Source organism: Pyrgilauda ruficollis, unplaced genomic scaffold, assembly GCF_017590135.1.
Source record: "Pyrgilauda ruficollis isolate IOZ18807 unplaced genomic scaffold, ASM1759013v1 scaffold80, whole genome shotgun sequence".
Lineage (NCBI taxonomy): Eukaryota > Metazoa > Chordata > Aves > Passeriformes > Passeridae > Pyrgilauda > Pyrgilauda ruficollis.
In genome coordinates this window covers 538,352-559,382 of record NW_024529933.1, presented here as the reverse complement: position 1 = coordinate 559,382, position 21,031 = coordinate 538,352, and the positions used below count along the sequence as shown (strand labels likewise).

At 36.1% G+C, this 21,031-nt stretch overlaps 1 protein-coding gene across 3 annotated transcripts in view; it reads left to right on the top strand.

Annotated features, from left to right (window-relative positions):
- The window catches only part of KDM7A (lysine demethylase 7A), a 61,438-nt gene extending 40,699 nt beyond the window's left edge, over nt 1-20,739 (top strand). For 2 of the 3 annotated variants that reach the window (XM_041487459.1, XM_041487461.1), the window contains 11 exons: nt 1,176-1,267; nt 4,395-4,484; nt 5,367-5,576; nt 6,165-6,280; nt 6,792-6,949; nt 10,109-10,206; nt 12,698-12,846; nt 12,985-13,193; nt 13,530-13,615; nt 14,736-15,012; nt 15,616-20,739. In XM_041487459.1, the coding sequence (XP_041343393.1) occupies nt 1,176-1,267; nt 4,395-4,484; nt 5,367-5,576; nt 6,165-6,280; nt 6,792-6,949; nt 10,109-10,206; nt 12,698-12,846; nt 12,985-13,193; nt 13,530-13,615; nt 14,736-15,012; nt 15,616-15,710 (1,580 nt within the window). In that variant the 3' untranslated portion in view covers nt 15,711-20,739. The remainder of the gene's footprint in view (nt 1-1,175; nt 1,268-4,394; nt 4,485-5,366; nt 5,577-6,164; nt 6,281-6,791; nt 6,950-10,108; nt 10,207-12,697; nt 12,847-12,984; nt 13,194-13,529; nt 13,616-14,735; nt 15,013-15,615) is intronic. The other variant, XM_041487460.1, reaches the window with a different exon arrangement.
- Nucleotides 20,740-21,031: the final 292 nt, after the last annotated feature.

Sequence of the window (21,031 nt, the reverse complement as noted above, 5' to 3'; positions counted from 1 at the left end):
TAACAGGGTCACAAACATTTTGAATCTGACTTTTTGTTGACAGAAAGTGTTTCATGTTAAATATTATTGCATTCACCTAAATATTTTTCTTAATTCTTGGGGTTTCAGTATAGGCAATGTGTGCTGTTGTTCATGTATGCTGTACTCATTAATTTGAATTACTTTTAGTTCATGCAGTTGTTTCTATTGCATCTAAAAGATTCAGCCTGTGGTACTCCATTGTATTATTAAAATTTTATCAACTGAGTCAGCTAATGGGTAGGAAGATTTCTGCTGCCACTACCTCTCATAGCCTTTAACAAGTAGAAGGCTTTTGAGAGGAGAATAGCTGTTTACTCACAGAACCTTCCTTTTTCTGCCAACTTTCTAATACATAATCCATAAGAATGGTGTTTTATTAGTGTATTTTTTAAGGGGCTAAAATGAGCCAAATGGTTCTAGTGTTGATCCATTTCCTATTGACAAGTGAAAATATTTGTCAGGAACATGAAGAGAGGTTTTAATCTACTTTTAGCTGCTTATGGAGGATTTATCTTTTCCCTTCTTTTTTTTACCCCTATGAAGCAAAAGAGGGAATGAAAAAGAATTGCAATCAGTTGGGAACACCAACTTCCGTAAGAAGAGAAGGTTCTGAAGCAGAGTGTTTCCACCCCTTTGATTTTGGGAGTAAAAATGATGTAAACCATGTGAGGGAGAGCTGTGATAATTCGAAGGGTGACAAAAATGTTTGGGAAGTGGAAGTATGCTAGTGTGAGCCATTTGCATATGTATGGGGATAAGCAATGCAAATTCTAATTTAGAGATACATCCCACATCCTGCTGGTCCCCTTTGACTAGAATATTTCTCAATGAAATAAAAGTGATTTCTGTATTTTAGATCTGGATTCTTTTTCCTTAAATGACCTTTAGTATGTTATAAACTAACCCTAATTCATACAAGTATAAGTTTAAAAAAGGAAGGTTTTATATAGAATCACTCTAGGGTTGGATTTGGTTTTATTGTGGTCATTCTTGTTACAGTATGCACATAAATGCAGCATGCCATGTTTCATTTGCTTGCACAAATTTTCCTTTAGTTTGTTGTTGCACAATGGCAACTTCATTGTCTGAAGGGTAGGTATCATTCTATTTTCTCTCTTGACGTGTTTCTAAATTGGTTTCTGTATCCTTTTTAGAACTGAGGGAAGATGGTTTCCAGCCTCCAAGCTATTTAGTGCAAGGAGTGAAGGCTTTACTTACTGCTTTGAAATTATGGATGAAAAAAGAAGTACGTATAAGTGATTTTGTTTGCTATTTTGGTGACCTGTGTTTTGATTTAAGACTAAGTGAAGGCCTGTGCCCTTTTAAAGTCTAAGATTATTTTTATCTGTTTGTTAATGAGTACTGAAAAAGTCTATTGAAAATATATACTGCTGATTTGGGGAAGAATCATAATGACAATTTAATATTCCATGATTAGTCACTGAACAACGCTATGACCTGTAAACTTCTTTAAAAAAAACCCTGATGTTTCCGTGGTTAGGGTGAAGTTTATATTGGATTTTGGCATCCAGAGTCATCAAGACTTATATTCCAATAATCATGATTCCACAATTATTCCAAGTCTATTAGGCCATTTAATAAGCTCAAGTATTATAGCTGATTGAGGTAGAATCTTGCTTTACCTCAGGATAGAATAAGAATGCCAGAGGATAAGGTGATAAGGTGGGGAATTTTCTAAGAAATGTGTATATGCAGTCAATTAGTCCTCATCTGAGGCAGTGGAGGGGTGGAATGCAATGGTATTTTTTATTTTCCTTTCATATCAGTAGTGTGGAAAGCACATTTTAGCTATACCTGCTGAACAGTCAGTTTAGATCAGATTGAGGAATATTAACTTCAGTTGAATACTCTCCTTGCTCAACTTCGGTTGACTCTTGTAAAATCATAAGTGTACTGTCAGTGCTGGCTTTGCTGGTGCTCTTTTCTCCAGGAAAACTTGTTTTGCCACAGAGCTGGGTCTGGTCTAACTCCATGTGTTTTTTCATGTGCCTGTGCTAATAAACCCTCTTGGAACCAGTGCTCCTGGGAAGTGCTGTTCACTGACAGGCACGTTGGTTCTGACTGAGGGTATTAATTCTAGTTTGTTGCTGCTTGTGATATTGCACTGTTGCAAGCCAGACTTGAACTGGCTCTTCATGCCCACAAATTCTACTTGTAAGGGAACTTACCATGCAACACGTATGTTTGATGTTATGGATGATATTGCACAATGCTGCCTCCAACAGCATGAGCTCCGTGGAACTGAACATGAGGTGCAAATGCAGAAGTGGTTTTTATGTGTGGAATGTGCTGGGGTCCAGCTTGTGTAGCATTACTGATGCCAGATGAAACTCTGCTGGCCCTCTGAGTTGGTTCTCCAGTGTTTCTTGGTCTCTGCTGTCCTGGATGAAGGCTTGTTAGTGAGCAGTGTTGCAGTTTACAGGATGTCGGGCCTACGCTGTTGAACCACGTGTGAATCCAAGCCATCTTTGCATCTGTGGCATAGATAATAAACAAGCCAGGTGATCAGGCTACTGAACTGAGATCAAACACAGCCTGTATAAATCCTTGTTTTGATTTTCAGTTGGATTAGCATTCCTTTTTTCTAGATTGCTGTAGTGTAGTATTGTAGCATTTGTGTACTCCCTAGTAGCTCATTAAGGATTTTGATTCATGTGGAATGTGGTAGGTTCTCTACTTCTCTGTGGAAGAAAAATCAATTGCACTTGCTGCATTCTGAATGCTTATTAATGAGACCTTTGAGTATTCCTAAACCACTGGATGAGCAGACACACTTCCCATTGGAAGGGAAGTGCAGAGCATCAGTGATTCAGCTGCAGTGTTGGCTGCTGTCCACCAGCTATCATGTTGCATACCTTACATCCATCTTCTCTGGCTACTGCTTCATCCTTGAGCCAGTCCTGCTATGCAGTAGACGGCGTGTGGTGGGTTTGGAGTTGTAGGCAGGTGAGGACAGGAGGAGCTTCGTGTGTTGCAGTTTGATCTGCTCATGCTGAGGATTTCAGACAGTTCCTGAAAAATGGCAAATACATGCTCCTCAAATGAGAACCCTTCTCATGAGCTTTCACATTTGTGTCATGGAGTGTGTCTTTTAAACATAGGTGAATAGAGGATTGTTTTTTGCCTTTTTCTTGAGAATTTCAAACTCATCTTCTTTTGAGACAGTGAAGTAGGAAGGATTGAATAGTCCTAAAATGACCAGTAACTTGATGGAAAAATTATACAGTTTAGTGACAGAGCTGCTGTTTTCTCCAGAGTGAATGTGTAGAGGTGTGATACATTCAAAGAATGAACAATGGTAAATAATAGCAGCTGATTTAATCTTTCCTGTAGAATTAGGGGCACTGAAATGAATAATCATGTCATGATTATATGTTGGTGTTGGGTTTTTTTCGGAGAGGGAGAAAGCATTTGTTTTACTGACTGGGAGGAAGCCAGGTTCAATGAAATGCACATACAATATTGAATTGCTTCTAGCAATCATTTTGCTGTTGAATCTCATTTTTGAAATGTGGGTAGCTGAAAGTGTTTGGGATGTTTTTCCATTTAAGTAGTTGATTACAGGAATTCGTGGCAGTCATTCTAGCCTGTGTGTTAAGTGATGTTTTATCTGTTTAATTCTAACTAAAAGTGTTCTAAATGGACATTTAAACTACATACAAAATATTTTTTGCTGGATCTAACTATAGAGTGTTTGGACATTTGTTATGTGTGTATATATATGAAATCTGTCTCTAATATCTCTAATATTGTTTCAGAGGATTAAAGCGAACATAAACTCTTACAACTGCCTACATTTTTTATAAGGAATAGGAGTTTTTTTCTGAGTTGCATTTTTCAACCTTCTAGATTTTAAATAAGCTAAGAAGCTAATTTTTAAGAAATGGTTAAGAGGAAGATGTCTAAAAATCTGCATCTTGGTTACTCATGTTTATTCTTGTGATTAAATTTTTGTCAGGGTGAAATTCTCTTAGTCTTAAGGTTTTTTTAAAGTCATGACTAATGAATATCAGAGTATTGCTCTATACTGACCATGATAAAGGGAAAAAAGGTGATTACTGTACTGAGGATAAAAAAAAAAATTATGTGGTTGTCAGTATGGCTTTCTGTTACCTCTTTTTTGGAATCTTAGAGACCCTGAGGAATATCTACTGGCTGCTAAAGCTTGGACTGGAAGCTACTGCATATGTATATCAGTCCTGGCTGTTTGTCATTATTACATAAATGAATCTGGTTTTTCTTTTACTTTTATTTTTTTCCCTTGTAGTTTTGTTTGTTTCATATTATTTCTGCTTTTATCTGGGAAAAAAAACCCCAAAACTAAGTATCTTTTCTTTCCCCTTTGCATACAGCTTGTAACAGAACATGCCTTTGAAATTCCAGACAACATTAGGCCTGGGCATCTCATCAAAGAGCTCTCTAAAGTGATTCGTTCTGTAGAGGTAAGAGCAGAGGCAACCCTACGTAAGTCTTCAGAAAATAAATCTTTGAATCAGGGAACTCCATCATAGTTTTGCTTCTGGTTGACGATATTCACCTTTTAATTTATTTACCATTTATTTTATTATACCATTAATAATAGAACGTTAAGAGGAAAACTGTTTGGAATGCTAAGCTATGGGTATTTCAGATAAACAAAATGGATAATGGGTGCTTTATGTATTTTTTGTTGATTTTTAGATTTTAATGATGAAATTATTTGTAGTTTAGTATTTCTGAAATGTTGTTACTTATAACTACTTAAAATTATTATTAATGTGTTGTTAAAAACTTTAATTTGATATTCTGCGCATATTCCATTCTCCTATCTACTTGTTAGTTAGTTCTGGTCCAGTTGTCATCTCTTTTGCTCACTCCTCTGTTTTGTGGCTGTGTGTTATAGTCAGTGTGTTACAGTCAGTGGGGGGAGGGTTTCCTTTTTTTTTTTTTTTTGTTTTGTTGCTTTCCCATACCAGTGTTTTGCTCCTTTATTCTTCAATGGTTATTGATTCTTGAAAAATTCTCACATTTCCATCTTAAGAGAATGGATCTGAGGGGATGTGATCTGTGTACAATACATGTCTATCCTGTGCTGCCTTCCTGAATAAAACCATGTGTTTTTGTGGCACTACTCTTGTGGAATAGCATAAAACCCTTAAATGCAAAAAAGGTGCAGTAGATCTAAACTTTGTACATCAAATCTGAATGAAACATGTAGTTATTTCTCTAAAACATCTAAGAATTTTCCTTACATAATTTACATTTAATTAGATTAATAAGAAGCAGTACTTAAATATGTGGATTTATTCCTCTGAGACTATTCTGAAAATTGCTTTTAATTACAGGAGGAAAACAGCAAATTAGTTAAAACTCAGGGAATTCTTGGTGTGTCTCCAACTTCACGATCTTCACATGAAACAGCTTCCCCTCACCACTCCAGACGAAGGGTGAGGAAGCTGCGAGACCATGCTACCAAAACTCCTTCTAATCTGGACATCCTGGAACTTCACACTAGGGAGGTACTGAAAAGGCTGGAGATGTCACCATGGGAAGAGGCAAGTATTGAATTATGTGCAAGGAAAAACAAAACCAGAGTAGTTTTCTGATCTCTGTTGAAAATGGTTTTAAGATGCGTAAGAATACAGACTAGAACTCTCTGTCATATGAAATATGGATAGATTGTTTCAGAGTACATGTCAAATGTAAATTGCTTTGAGCTGAGAAAGTTCTGCTTAAGGCAAGTTACTTTCCATTATTGGTGTTTTGCTGTCCTTTAAATAAGTTCTGAGATATTAATATCATACAGCACGTACCCAGTCCAGGAGTTGTTGTAGCAGTTCCAAGCCCAGCTTCTGGCTTGCCTGAGTGTATTGGTATTTCTCCAAAGGAAATGTAAAAGGAGTATTGTAGGAAAGTAGTATTTGTTTCAGGTGCTTCCGGAGAGTATAGATGATTCAAGGAAGGAGAAGGTGCAGTCATCTCCTGAAGTTCTTTACATCCAAACATGTTTTGTCTGAGATTTTTTCAGTTGGTTATCCAGGTGGTAACCATCCTAGTAGTGAATTTAATCTTTTATGGAGTGCAGAATAAACAATTGAGCTCATAGGAAGAAATAATAAGGAAAATTGCTTTTACTTCTTTAGGATATCACAAGCTCAAAACTGAATGGGAGGTTTAACAAGCCCTCTTCTACAGTACCTGAATGGAGAACAAAAGACAATGATCTTCGCCTTCTGCTGTCAAATGGAAGAATAATTAGGTATAAAGGATTGCTTGTGGATATTTTTTCCTGGTCATTATGGTGTGGAGTATGCTAATTGTTAATATTTCTATTTTTAGAGCTCTTAAGTTCTTACCAGTAAGAGTCTGGTTAGGAATACAGAAGAGTGTCTGTGTCTGCTGTCCCCTAGTGGAACCAGTTAGGAAGTGAAGAGGAAGGGATTCTTTGCATGTTCCTTTGTTACAGCATTTCATTCACTTGCTTAGTGGGGTCTGTACTGAAGGGCATGCTTCAAAATAGAAGAAGTCATTTTGTATCCATCTATAAGAATGCTTCTCAGTAAAAGTACTCTGGTGTTAAACTTCATATCTTTATGGAAATGACAGTTGTATAAGAAGTAAATGGGAATACCTACAATTCAGAATTAAGAGATGAGCATAAGAGAATATTACTATTATATCTTGAGAGTGTGTAGTAAATAATGGAAGGAAAATGGTTGCTTCAGGTTTTTGAGAGTAAAAACTGACTTCTTTTTTTTTCTTGTGAGAAGAGATGAGAGACATCCATTTACAGATCGAAGTCTTTACACAGCAGACAGTGAAGATGAAGATGACAGGACAAGGTCAAAAAAACCAGCTGTGAAGGTAGAAGACCAGCCCTCAGGATTTGAAGGAGAAGGGAATGCAGATGCCCAGAAACCACTGAACAGTAAGAATGTCTTCAAGTCCTATCAGTTGAACATTTTGATGGTCTCAATGAGGGTCTAACTACTGTTTGTAATATTTCAGTCTGACTAACTAAGTATATAGAGGATAAAGAAATAAATCAGAGCAGTAGTATTTAGAAGTTACACAAAACATGTCTTAAATATTATCTGTCTACTGAAGAAGCTAACAGGATAGAGATGAAAAGTAAAACTCACCTTTTTATGTTAGTGCTGTCTTGAATGCTATGGAGACCATTTTTCACAGTGGAGATTTAATTGGTGTTCTGGATTAATATTTTTTACTCTAGGTCTGCTTCATAATGTAAGAATGCTGATTGGATTTTTTTTAAAACCAAAATATACCTCATTGTGAAAAGCTTTATCACATCATTTCACTGTAGAGAATGAAAGATTATAATGCATAGCTAATTTTAAACCTGGCAATTTCGTAGTTGATCATACGATTTTGTATGTTTTACTAATTAATTACTTTATTCCATACAAGTGAAAAGACATAATGTAACATTCGTAAAATCTTACACATTCAACCTTTGTAATCTGCAAGGTTACGAAAAAACCTAGGTTATCTGTAAAACACTTTAATTCCACTTTCCAGTGCTTTAAACCACCCTTCACTGGGAACTAATCTTTAGTGGTCTTTTGGTAGCCTCCTGCCAAGTGTTCAGCAGCCATGATCACTAGTGTATTACTAGTGTATTAGTAAAGTATCAATATTGAATGCCTGTTGCCAATGCCTGTTTTTAATAGCTCTTACCTGTGTGCAGATAGAATTAGTCCTTGACATAGGTGTTCAGCTCCCTGCTTAATTATAAGTCACATCCATTCACAGTAGAGCTTAAAGGGGCTCAGAAGGTGTCTATTACGAAACTGAAGTCAACACTTAAAAGATGGTAAGACTCCTCTGGAGACTTCCAGTTCCCTGAGTTTCCTGCACAGTAGACCACACCATTTGACTCTGCTGTCAGCCTGAATAAAATATTTAATGATTTTCATTAACAGTGCAAACTATAATCCCTGTTGACTGTGCTTCCATATGTCACAGAGGACAGTATTTAAAAACCTGCACATGAGCGAAGTCTCTCTTGGGTATTCTTGAAACAGGGCAAACAGCTTGTTGAGTGAAGGCTTACTGTAGTGGTTTTCAACTTCCAAAATTAAACTAAGTAAATCAAACTAAATTTTGCACTTGAATCAAGATTAAATCATACAGAAAAATGATAAACTTTTCTTCAAAATTATTGCTCTTATTTGATACTCACTGCCATATTCATTCTGTATCCAAATGTATTAAATGTATTGAACTTAGAACTGGAAGTGAATGTTGAGATTGTTCTTCCAAAAATTGAGCACTCAGCACTAATGGTGATATTTTTAATTGAATATTGAGCATCTTCAGACTTCTCGAGTGTGTGTTATGTGTGATTATTTTACCTTAACTGAGACTCTAGAGAGAGAGGGGGGAGGGCATTGTCCGCAGCGAATTCCGGAAGAGGAACTACCTGTTCCTAGAACAGCTGCCAACTTTGGTTGTTCTTACTGGGATTGAGGCCAAGAGGAATGTCCACAGACAGATGCCTTTAAACAGATCAAGCTCTATCCAGCTTTGTGTGCCATGCCAAGATCCTGGTTTTAAATGGTGACCCAGTGTTAGCAGAGGGACAAAGATCAAGTGCTGTCCTTAAATGAGCAAGATACTTGGTGTGAATGAAGGGAAAGTGGTTTGAGATCTTTCTTAATTCACAGTGTCTTAGACTGATCTCACAGATAATGACTACTCTCATTCACCCAGTTTGGGGAATATTCCTCCTTGTCTCTGGAGGCATACAGAGCATTATAGTTTCTTGGGAAAGATAGTAGTCCAAAGGAAAGTTCTTTTGATCTCTAAAATTACGTTTTCTGTATTGTTCCTGCTCTTGCTTATCCTAGAATCTTATTTGCCTTTCTGAAATGAGCCAAAGGCATGAGTTATAATCAGAAATCCCTTGGGTTGTTTTGAGCTGCAGTAATTAAAACCATTAATTTATCATTATATGTTGAGCATTACGTTATATAGCTTAATTTCCTATACAGTGGTGTTGCTCTTTTAGTGTGCTTGGATATTCCTCATGGTTCTTTCTAATACTGTCTTAAGTTTGATTAGTCTTCTCTAGCTTTTGGTCCCAGCTGTTTAATTTACTGACTTTCTGATGACAAATCTCTTGTTGGCTTTCTTCTGACTCTAAAAGTAATATCACTGTGCAGTGTTTAGAAATCACCAATATCCCTTCAAATATATTTGATACCTAATTGTGATCTTTGCCACAGTCTTCAATAGGAGCAAACCTCAACTAGAAATGCAGTGTTTACATAGTTACAGGGTACATCCTTTATTCTTGCATAATTATAGTTAGGAAGAATTGTGTTCTTTTATGTGATTTCCTTTAAAACTATGCTGAAAACAAACCAACATTTCAATTTTACTTGTCTTCATTCTAGAGTTAATTTCTGATTTGTGCAGCTTTGCTTTCAGCATTGTTTTGTATGAAGCTGTAAATACTTTTAAAGTGATGTTTCTTTCTTTCTTTAGACCCTATTTTCTTGACACACAGTCATTATTTTTTTACCCTATTTTGTTTTTCTCCAAGAAACTTACGCTACCTGAACTGCACATTGTCATCTTTAACAAATTTGTACTTCATAAAAAATTTTGCCAGCAGCCTTGACCCAAGTATACATGTAGCTCACTGGCCTTGAGCCCTGGAATCTAAACACCTCGCAATGTGTTTCCTGCTTGTGGTTCTTCGGGACAAGTGCAGTCTTTTAAGGGTACATGCTGGTGGGAACTGCTCTGACTCCAGCCTGCACAAAAAACCAGAAACTGCCCAAGTGGCATCTCTGAAGTGAGTGCCCTTTGGGAAGGAAGAAATATAAATTCTTTTCCTGTCTTCATCTGCTTAATTGCTTGAGGAGTCTATTGGTAAGCAGTAGAAAACTCATTGTCATCCTAAGTAAACTTGTGAACCAGATCAGTGTGTGCATTTGCCTTTGTTTACAGACTGTTAAAAACAGAATATTTGTTTCTTGGGTTTTTCTTCCAAAATAATTGTTAAATATTAACATAGTTAATGTTGGGTCTTATATTTTAATCCTTCTCTCTGCAGTGTTCTTTGAAAGTGTGAAATCAGAACTCAGGAATGGATCCTCAGAGTACTCTGATATTTCTGATTCAGAAGAATCTGAGCCTGATTGCACTACACAGGTACATATTAAAAAAGTCTCAGAAATTAATGAAGCAATTAAATATAATTTTGCACACGTATTTAGTATTTGTCTGGTCAAAATTTGTGTTAAAGCAGCAATAACAAAGTATGTAGTTCTTGTTCACATTAATATTGCAAACATTGTGCTGCTTCATTCTTCATTTATTCTAGTGATGAGAAAAAAGATAAGATATGCTATCTTGCCAAATTTCTTCATCTTTGTCATTGAGGTAGTGTTGGCAGAGGATGAGCCCTGCTCTGGAACAAGCAAAGTCTGAGGAAAGTCAGATCCTAGTTGCTTTATTTATTTCTTTAATAACAGGTACAAATTTCATCATTCAAATTATGAGTATCTACCACACAGTTTCCTTTTAGAGCATGGTTAATAAGAAACAATCTTACAGGTATTCAGTTTTATAAACAACCTGAAGTGGCTAAATCCTTTTCAGGGATTTTGGAAATAGATGGGAGTCCTCCATTTGAGGGTCTAGATTGTGGTGGTTTCTTCAGAATTAAATGAAGTATGAAGGCACACATATGTGTGGATATTTACAAACATATTTTTTGATACAACTTCTTGAATTTAGAGATGTGTGTATGTGTCTATAAATACTTCTTTTTTTTTTTTTTTTGTTGTTTGTAAATTGGGTTTGTACTTAATTTAAATTTTTATTGGTTAGCAGTAAGGTGAAGTGATTACCTGACATTTTGGTTTCATGCTTCTGGAAGGCTAATGCCTTGGTCTTTCTTTCAGTTGTCAGCCTATTATATGACTTTACAAGAAGTCTTCAAATTCCTACTTTTTCCATGGTGGTCAAGATTTTTTTTTTTGATACTTGCTCTCTTTCATCATTACCTAATCTAAATGTTGGAGTAAGTGATAGGAACCTTCACAGTGTGGTTTCTTCTGGTTTCCTAAACTGCATTGGCAGCAGCTTTGGCTCAGGTTTCCTTTTCTAAGACACAGAATCAGTGGTTCTCAGAAGTGATACATTTCATCTTTGCAGGAGAATATAGCCAGTTTTGTATGACTTCGTAAATAAGTGAATGTTTTAAATTTATGCTATACTTATTATCTTAGTTTTTTCCCTATTCTCCTGCTTTTTAATTTTAGGAAGCTGCTCGTGTGAATGAAACTATTGTATAAAAATACCTCTTGGTGATAAAATGCACTTCATTCATTCCAGTTCTGTTTTTGATGGTGGGGATAATTGTGTCAGTCTTTAAGGATTATGAATGTTCTGATCATCTGTTTTCAAAGCCTCTGTTGAGTGTCACATATATTCCTTGGCTTGAAAAAAAATTGTGATGTTCTCTGTACTTGTTGAAAATAGATTAGTCTGAATTACCAAGATGGAACATATGTACTGTAGCCCTTGCTTCCTGTAAAGGCATATTGAGTCACATATAGTTGCTCCACCTTTGAGAAGCTCCTGCCCATGCAAGCTGTAATTTCAGCAGGAGCTGAAAACCTCTTTCATTCATGAAATGAGGCTGTGCCTCTGTAAGAGAAGCAACAGCTGTTGTGTCTCTGTTCCTGATGTCCTCTGGATTTACCTGAGAGCATCTGTCATTTATCAGAGATGGTGCTGTTGAAAGCTATATTTTGTGAGAGCAGGAACCAGAAACAGTTTTCTGGGGCAGAATGTGTCCTGTTATATATAATAGGCATCAGTTCTGTCTGCTGCTTGGAACCATGCTTCTCTGTTTTTTCCCTGTACTTTGAATATTGAAGATAAGAATAATTAATGCTCTCATTATATAAAGAGAATGCAGTGATTTGTGTATGGTGTAATATGTGAGGTGCTTTGTAAAAAATGGATTTTGGAGACGCTTTCTGTACTGTGGAACATGCACTTAACAGTATTACAAAATTTGAATGTATAGCATCTCAGCTGCTATATTCAGATTAACTGCATTCTGTATACTAGAAGTATAAAAACAGTTGGACCTTGAAGCTTTTGAATTCTTAACTTAATATAAATTAAGGTAGTGATGCCTTGTGAAAACTGATGTAGAACAGAGGCTAGATAGAGCTAAAGGAATAAAGTAGGTGTTTATTAAAAGACCTCAATGGGTACACTTTGGGCAGTACAAAAGCCCAGCCAGGGCTACAGCCAAGATGAACCCAAAAATGGTCACAAGGTCTCATACTTTGATAAGTTCTGGTCCATTAGCATATTGGAGTTAATTGTCCAGTTATAGCTTTAGCTTATGAAGTCCCATCCTTCTTGTTTTTCTCTCTTCACTCCGCATTGTTTATGCTCTTGGACCTGGAATTTGGATCATTTGTCCTTGGTCCCAAGCTAGGAAAGGAATTTGTCTACCTACTCTGTGAAGAGAGTTTCCCACCCCCTAATGTGAAACTCAGAACTACACACTAAAGCAGTACAGAATCTGAAAAATATAAAAGCTAAAACCTGAGGCATCAATAGAATCTCCACTTAGGTCTGGTGACCATTCTGCATACTGTTTCCTCTTCTGTTTCAGCAGAAGGATTCCTCCACGGAGGAGTCAGAAAGCTCAGGTGATGAAGAGAAGCAGGAAGTAACATCAAATTTCAAAGAGGAATTGAAGGTCACAAAAGACCTTTGTCAAAATACCCAGAAGCCATCCAGAAGTGAAACTCCTAGTAAAAAGTAAGCACATTGTTGGTGTTTTTTATTAACTGTTAGATCTTTTAGCATGTATTTATGGTTCTACTTTATAGCAATGTAAAACTCAGTCCTTCAAAAGGTTCTGTTTTGAACTGCTCACTACTCTCTTGATTTTCCTAGGGAATGTCCTACCTCGACAAGTACAGAAGAAGAAGCTATTCAGGGCATGCTTTCTATGGCAGGATTGCACTATACTACATGTTTACCAGGTCATACTCAAAGCACAGACTGCACAAATAAAAGAACCTCTCTTCAGGAACACAGAAGCTACCCCAGGAGTCGGCATAAAGACAGACAGCCATCTCAGAGCCACAAAACCATGGAGTGTGGTAGGTATCTGAACTAAGGAACTGCTGCTCCCTGCTTTTGGCACAGTTCTCAGAATAGTCACTTAAAGTTACATTTTTGGATTTGTAGTTATTAGATTAGTAGCTTTTAAATAAATCAGACTGACATTTTAAAAGGTGTATTCTGTGGTTTTGCGTTATTGTTTTTTTCTATAAAAAGTAAATATTACTTCTGAAAACTAGAGCAAACTTAGCTTGTTATCAGAATATCCCTTCTAAATATTTCCTTCTTAAAGTTTTGTGGCGTACTTAACAGAATGGGAAAGTAGTGGCTAGATTGAAAGTATTACAATTTAAACTTGTTGAACTCCTCTGTAGGTAGGTCTGTGAAGGAGGAGGAAGGAGACTTGGGAACTTCAGCATGGGCTAGACACCTTAATGATGCTTCGAGGATTACCCCTCAGGTAAAGCAATACTTAGAACATATTGAACACATTTTTATAGGAGAAGAGATCATGAAATTGTAAGTACAGAAGGCATGGTGGACTGGTCTTTAAACATTGTGTATCTGACAGATACTTCTGGTTCTGGTAACTGGGTTATTTTTGTCATGCATTTTTTTCACTGTTGTTGTTTTGAGTTTTTTTCCTTTCAAATTCTTTTCTCTCATAGTGCCTAATATTAAGGTGCTCAGGCAATATCTTGAAAAAGAAAAAATACTGCACTAAAAATGTGTGAATTTATATTAATTCTAACTGGGGAAGCACTTTGTTTATTCATTGTTATTCCCAACCAGAACATCAGAACAAGTGGAAAATGTTGATAGTATATATAGTAAAGATACTTGCTTAGGAAATTGGTACTACTAAAGTGATAGCTTTCAACAGCTAGCAGGTAGGAATATTTTTGTTTTCTGATGTCCAGATGGAATCCAGCTAGGAATGAAAGGTTGTGTGCTTTACACTCTCACCCTCTGAGCTTTTCTGCACTGTGAACTTTTTTAGTATTTCTGAACTTGTCTGTATTAGAAGTATTAGAATAATTAATTAACTAGAACAACTAAAGTTGCAAAATTACAGCCGTTAAATTAGCACTGTTTTTAACTGTGTGCTTTGTGGTGTTTGCTTTGTAAGAATATTTGACTGCATGGTACTCCTTTGCAGTTTGTAATTCCCAATTTAGCATTTATTCTTTCATCAGCTGAATATTGAGAACAAATTACCTATTAAAGTAGTCAGTGATTATGTCTTGTTATAGTGGCTGGTTTAATCAAGAACAATTGCATTTGTTTTGGTCACTGCAAACTGAAAACAAGAAGTTGAGGAATTAAGTACATTATTATGTATACCTTAAGTGTAGCATTGCCCTTAGGTGCATATGGAAAAGCTTGCACAAAGACTATGTTGCATGTTATCTTTAAGAGGTATCTATTCTAAAAGAAATTATGGACTCATAAAATGTCCAGATACTGGTGGAACTGAAACACCTGTTTCAAAGACACAGTAGTAGTATCAGAAAAACTGGGGTAAACCTCTAGCCAGAAGCTACTAACTTGTACATCTTTTCTTCTCATTTCCATACTAGGATGCAAATAAAACTCAAAAATATATCAAGAAGGAGGGTGCATCAGAAGCGAGTCTTAAGGTTCAGGAAAACAGAAGCATAGTCCACAGCAACAGCTTGAGTTTTCAGCATGGCAAATGCGCACGAGACTCCAGCCTGATGCAAGCAGAATGTCAGCTGAGTGATGGCAGCCTTAGCCCTGACAGGCCCTATGGTGAAACGTCCTTGTCTGTACCACTGCACCCAACAAAGAGGCCGGCATCAAATCCACCCCCTATCAGCAACCAGGCAACAAAAGGTAACGCTGATCTCCATCCCCTTGCCAAAGTGGGCTGGGGTAGGGAAGTAAAAGACTAAATGCAGAAACTGAATAAAGGACAGGATTAGACCTTGAGGAAAAATACTAAGTGAGCATGCTGTGGACACTCAAATTTTGGCACAGAATATGGGGAGGTGGAATTAAGAGAGATCTAACTGGCCTGAATCAGATTAGCTTATTGAAATGAAGGTTTAGAAACTCTTAACACTTCAGAAATAGTCTGATGAGCATACTATGTAGGTTTTAGTTTCTGGTTTATATTCTGTAATTTACTCAAGAGTAACTTGAGTAAAATTTAGGAAGCTCAGTTTAAGTTCTCTCCTACTGCACCCATTGCGCTTCCTAGACTGGAAATATTTGTAAATAATACACTCATTTTATTTATGATAATTCTAGCCAGAAAAGGGAAAACAGTTCCTGGAGGCGCTCTTTTTAACTATTCTGGTTCCCTGTTTGTTTTTCAAACTGATTCTGATGAAAATTTTGCTTGCTTCAGCTTGAAAGCTGGGTTTCACCATTGTTGTACAATGATTAAAATTCATCCTGAAATTCCTGACTGAAGTCCTTGCTTGGGTTTTTCAGGCAAACGTCCAAAGAAAGGAATGGCAACTGCTAAACAGCGCCTTGGGAAGATCCTGAAGCTGAACCGGAATGGCCATGCACGCTTCTTTGTTTAATTTAGCTGCTACTTCTACTACTGCTGTCTTTCCTACACAGACCAGTATTGAGGGCAACAGAGCCTGGAGCTGCTGTTATTCCTCTGCTTGAAGCAGACTTGCATGTACCATAGAAAACACTGCCTGATGAACAAAAGAAAGAAAGAAGAGGAAAAAAAAAAAAAAAAAAGGAAAAAAAAAAACCCACACAAAAAAACCCAACCCAATGCTGCATTTTCACTGTGCCACACCTGCTCAGCAATAACCATACGGGAACGGGGAAATCTTCAGAGAGACACAGACTGTGAGAAATAGTCTCTCATCAGGGCTTGAATATCATTTGTTGCTGGTAGTTTCTGACCTAAATTAATGAGGGGAAGATGATGAAGGTGGTTTATCAATAATTTATTTCTGATAGATTTTTCACAACTTTAAAATTCATTTAAGGAACTATTTATTTGGAAGACTTTTTCTGTGGGGGGTTATGAATTTAGATTTAATAATGTGAAAGTTTTAAATTGTTTTGATAATGTGTGTTTGGTGCAGTGGAGAGCCACATTAATTGTCTGCACTCCTAAATTTGATATTCAGGTTATAGTCTTAAATAGGGGTGAGATGCATTATTAATTATTTTTTAAATTAAGGCATAAGGTATCTTATTATTTTTTCCTGCTTTTTGTAAGCTATTGGCTGGGCTTCTGTTGACTTGCAAGTTGCATATTCTCTGCCAGCTTGATTATTTTTTGACCTGTCCTTTTTAATATCAGATTTATTTATTTAATGGACTAGAAGAGACTCCTAAAGACAGAAGAATTTTCTTATGTTGGTCCAGTAGCTAACTTGTTTTAAACTGCACCTCTTTCCTCCAAATTTGAGTTCATATTTTCCTCCTGATGATCTCTCTGTGATGATTTTCTTTTGTAAAAAACTCCCTGAAATTGTATTTGTACTAGTTATTTAAGAGTTGGTCCAAAGGAGGAAGACCCAATATATCTTTTGGAGGAATGGGGACATCAGTTAAGATAAATGTTTCTTCAGAACAGTTGCTGTCAAGTAACTCATGAGATACACATTGCAGTTAAAAGATTTGGCATTTTACTTAATGTAGCATGGAAGAAGCATTTAAAGTGTTGTTATTGTACATTAAACACATTTTAAGGAGGAGTCATGAAAGCAGGAGAATGTGTATTGCTTTCAAAGCTGGGCAAGACAGCAAATTGAAAGTCTTAACTGGTCCATATATATAAACATTACTGGTATCAGAATGACAATTTGTGTCAGGCTTCATACCGAGCTGATAGCAAATGCCAATTCTGAATTATTGTAAATAATAATTTTGATTTAAAATATGTATTTTTCTGTAATATAAAATTAAATATTTAACTTTTGAGGGACGGGGATGAAGGCAGAAAGGGGAATACTTTTACTTGTTTCTGGAAAAAGGGCATTTTGCAGGGTCCAGCCAAAATGTAAATGTCAGTATGCTAATGACAACAATATTGTTGGTTGGGGTTTGTTTGTTTGGTTTTTTTGATTGGTAAGAGTAAAAATACTCCTGCATAGCTGTCCCAAGTCATCAAATTGATTTTAATTTTCCACACCAATTTTTCCTTCCTCCATATCCTATACTGGAATAATTTTCTCTTGTGGTTTAAAAACAAAGTCAGTTTTATTTTCCAGAATATTTGTGCAGAGTTATTTTTATTGAGGCTAGACTATGAATGTGTTTAGAAATTTGTGGATGTAGTTCTGATGTCAGGTGTTCTTTATTGCTGCAGGGTCAGAACCAGTTAGCACTGTTATCCTGTTTCTAAATGAAGAAACATCAAAATGTAGTGCCACTGCAAAAAAAGGTAGCTTTCATAGCTTTACTTTGTCTAAAGCTTGGAAATTATAGTTTAGGAGTGTTTTTTGCAGCTGTACTTCTACATTATGATGACTTAACTTCTTCTGTGATTTGTATGGGTGAATTTTTAAACTTTTTTTTGTTTGCTGATTAATGTTTCACAAAACCAAGTTTTTAGTATTTTAATTTTTTTAATTTAACACAAGTTATCATCCTTTAGAATATTGGGATTGGAGGTAGTCAAGGATTTCTAAAAAGCAGAAGATAAGCTAAGAAGTATTGTGCAGATGCTGAAAATGACTATAAGGACTTGCTGTTCTCAGGTGCTATGTTTTCTAGATGGAAATAGTTAAAAGAGAATATTTTAACTATCATCTAGTATGTTCTCACCAAAGTAAGTAAAAGAAATAAACTGTGTTTTCAATATTAATTAAAATTATATACCCATATAAATTCTGTCTTCATTTAAACTTGAGCAAATGGTTTAATGCCTGCCAGGCTTTGGAAACTGTTTCAGCTTTAGCATATTGAACCAAACTTTTTCCTTCCTGCTGGCCGTGCAATTTCTAATGGTAGAAAATTCCAGTTTAGGGCAGCAATCAGATTCTGAGCAGAAAAAAGAATCAGTTCTCTCTCCTTAAAGACAGATTTTTGTCTGAAGTAAAAGTATGCCAGAATAGAATCTGGAGTAAGGAATTTTAAAATACAGAGTATGCTTTTTTGTACCTGTGATTGGTTTATACAAAATCTCTTTTCTGACCATCCACGCTATTTATCTGTATCATGCAGTTGAAATATAGATATGGCTGGACCCATATATATTATTTCTTCTTGGTTTTATCCTTTCTATTGCTCTAATTTTCTAACTTTTTTTTTTCTGAGTGGCTCTCCACTGTCATGAATTTATGTAATAGTCTCTTCACAGGCTGTCAACAGGCAGAGGTTCATTCCCATTTTCTTCAAATATCCGTGCTTCCAGCAGAAGTTAAATCGGATGTTCCAACTCAGAACAAGTAATTCAAAAGAAATTGCCATGTTGAGCAGTATTAAAAAAAAAAAAAAAAGAAAAACAACAAAGGAAAAAAAAGAAACCTCCTGGTAGCTCATGAAGAGGATGTGGTGACCTCACTTGTATTGTGTACTTGTATGTAGAGATATATTTATTGTATTCTAGCTGAAATCACTTCTGCACCAGTTTTTCTGTAGATGGACTGAACCTTGTGTTGTTGTAGTGGAGAGAAAAAGCCCAATTTTTTTCCTTGCTGTCTCACTTGGGGTGGAAGAGGGAGGGAGTAGGGAACACTGGCTGGACAACAGCAAATCATGCCTGCTATGGTAACTTGTTTTCAAGGATAATCTTTTTTGAAAAGTCAGAGAACTTGCATTTGGCATAAAACTCAATTTAATTTTTTAATTTTTTTCTTGTGGGCAGAACAATACGAAATGAAATACTGTAGGGGTTTTCCCACTCTCTTAAGTTCTCACGTTCCTGCAATTGCAAAAAAAGAAACAAATATGAAAATGGAAAGACCACCTAGGAACTATATCTAAGATTCTTCCAGCAACTTTCCCTTTTCTTCTCCTATTATACTTGCTAATAAACCCTGGCTACAGGGTAGCCTTTGCTGACCTCTGAGGTAGATTACCTATGCAACCTATGAAACTCTACATGCATAATTCATTCTTAAAGAGAATTTTGGAAAGGTTAGATGTTGAGAATTAAAGTTGTTGTTTTCTGATCACATGGTGGGGTTTAGGATTTGGTGGTTTTTTTGGAGTATTTTTGGGGTTTTTTTTGGTTTGGTTTTTTTTTTTTTCTTTTTTTTGTTTGGGTTTTTTTTTTTTTTTTCTTTTTTTTTTGTTTGGGTTTTTTTTTTGTTTGTTTGTTTTGTTTTGTTTTGTTTTTTTTGGTGGTTGAAGTGTTTGTGTTACCTCTGGTAGAGATGTAAAGAGAGCACAGCGTCATGACCACATTTTAGACACTTCAACTTTGCTCTAAGGAATAAGCTACCTTCACTCACGAGACCATAAAGTTTCAAGTGTTAAACATTTTTGCAGGATTTCAAAGCCAGAGCTGGTGGGAATCTGGCCTACCCCCTTTTTGGTAGCTGTGGAGACTAAGCAGAACTAGAATGACCCAGTGACTAGTGCCCTCTTTAGGCTCCACGTGCCTACCTGTCCCTTTACACTCCCACCATGACCCCCAAGCCTTGTGTCTTTCCAGAGTGTCATTCACATAATACTTCCAGACCATTAAAAGCTGTTTGTAGTCCTGGGGCTGAGTGAGCCCAGCACTACTCTTTGACAGAAGAAATATAAATGGAACCAAGGGCCTTACTGTTTATTGTTAAACAAGATGAAAAGCTGCAACATCCATTTTTCCAAAACATAAACCCAACAAAAAACCACACTGGTAACCCTCTTTGTGGAAGAGTATGAATGATAAGTCATGCAGTGGATGGGAAATGAAAGTAGCACTGATAAGGAGATGCATGTTCTTCACAGGCTGCATTTCTGTTTGGAAAAAAAAAGGACTTTTTCTACTTTTAATATAAATTAAGCCATAAGAGTTTCATGCTGTGGGAAGGGAATGAAAGGGATCACTTTAAGAGATTATATTGATATGTATTGTCACTTCTGCTGGGAAATGTCTATTGCTGCCAATGCTTTGGTGAATCTTTTTTAAAAAAAAAAAAAACAAACATGGAATTTGAAAAAAAAAAAACAAACAAAAAATGGGGCTAGTTCTTGGCTATATTTACTAGTTTTGTAGTAATGTTTTGCTGGCCCATTTGTCTTTTCCTCCTTTTTCTACTCTCATAGTCTAATTTCTATCTTTCCTTCTTAATGTTTCTGAAAATATTGGCTTGTCTGCTCAGTAGGGGTCGGTGTACGTGTGTCTTCCTTTTTACAGAAACGCACTACTGTGTTAAGTATTTGGCTGGGAAATGGGATGCTGCAGCTTTAAGAGCATTTTTTTCAATTCATAACAGTATTTCCCATCCTCTTTTGCCTGCAGGCAGGGAAAGTATATGTACAGTATTTATTTTGTTTTGATTTTACTTTAAATTTGTAAGTTTATATAAGTAGTTCACATTGATTATTCTAGGGGAGGACAAGTGGCTTTGTTTAAATTTGTATTTGATATTCATAGTTTCCACTTTCTGTACTTTAAAATACTGAAATTAAAAAATTGTATGCTTATGTTTTGATTTTAGCACTGGAAAGCGTTTAATTTCTTTAGACTTCTGCTCATTTATCTCAGTGTAAATACAGTAAAATGTACAGAGTATCATCAGGAGAAAAAATGCTTTTCTAGGTCCAATCTCTGTGTCCTTCGCTTGTTACATTTTAAAGAAGTTTTATGGAGAAATGTGGGGGAATATTCTCATACCATTCTTTAAAAATTTTTTTCAAAGTGCAAATTTCATTTCAATGCAAGTATATTATACGGCAACTAAATGCATTTTTGTGACAATGTGTATATTCTTTTTGA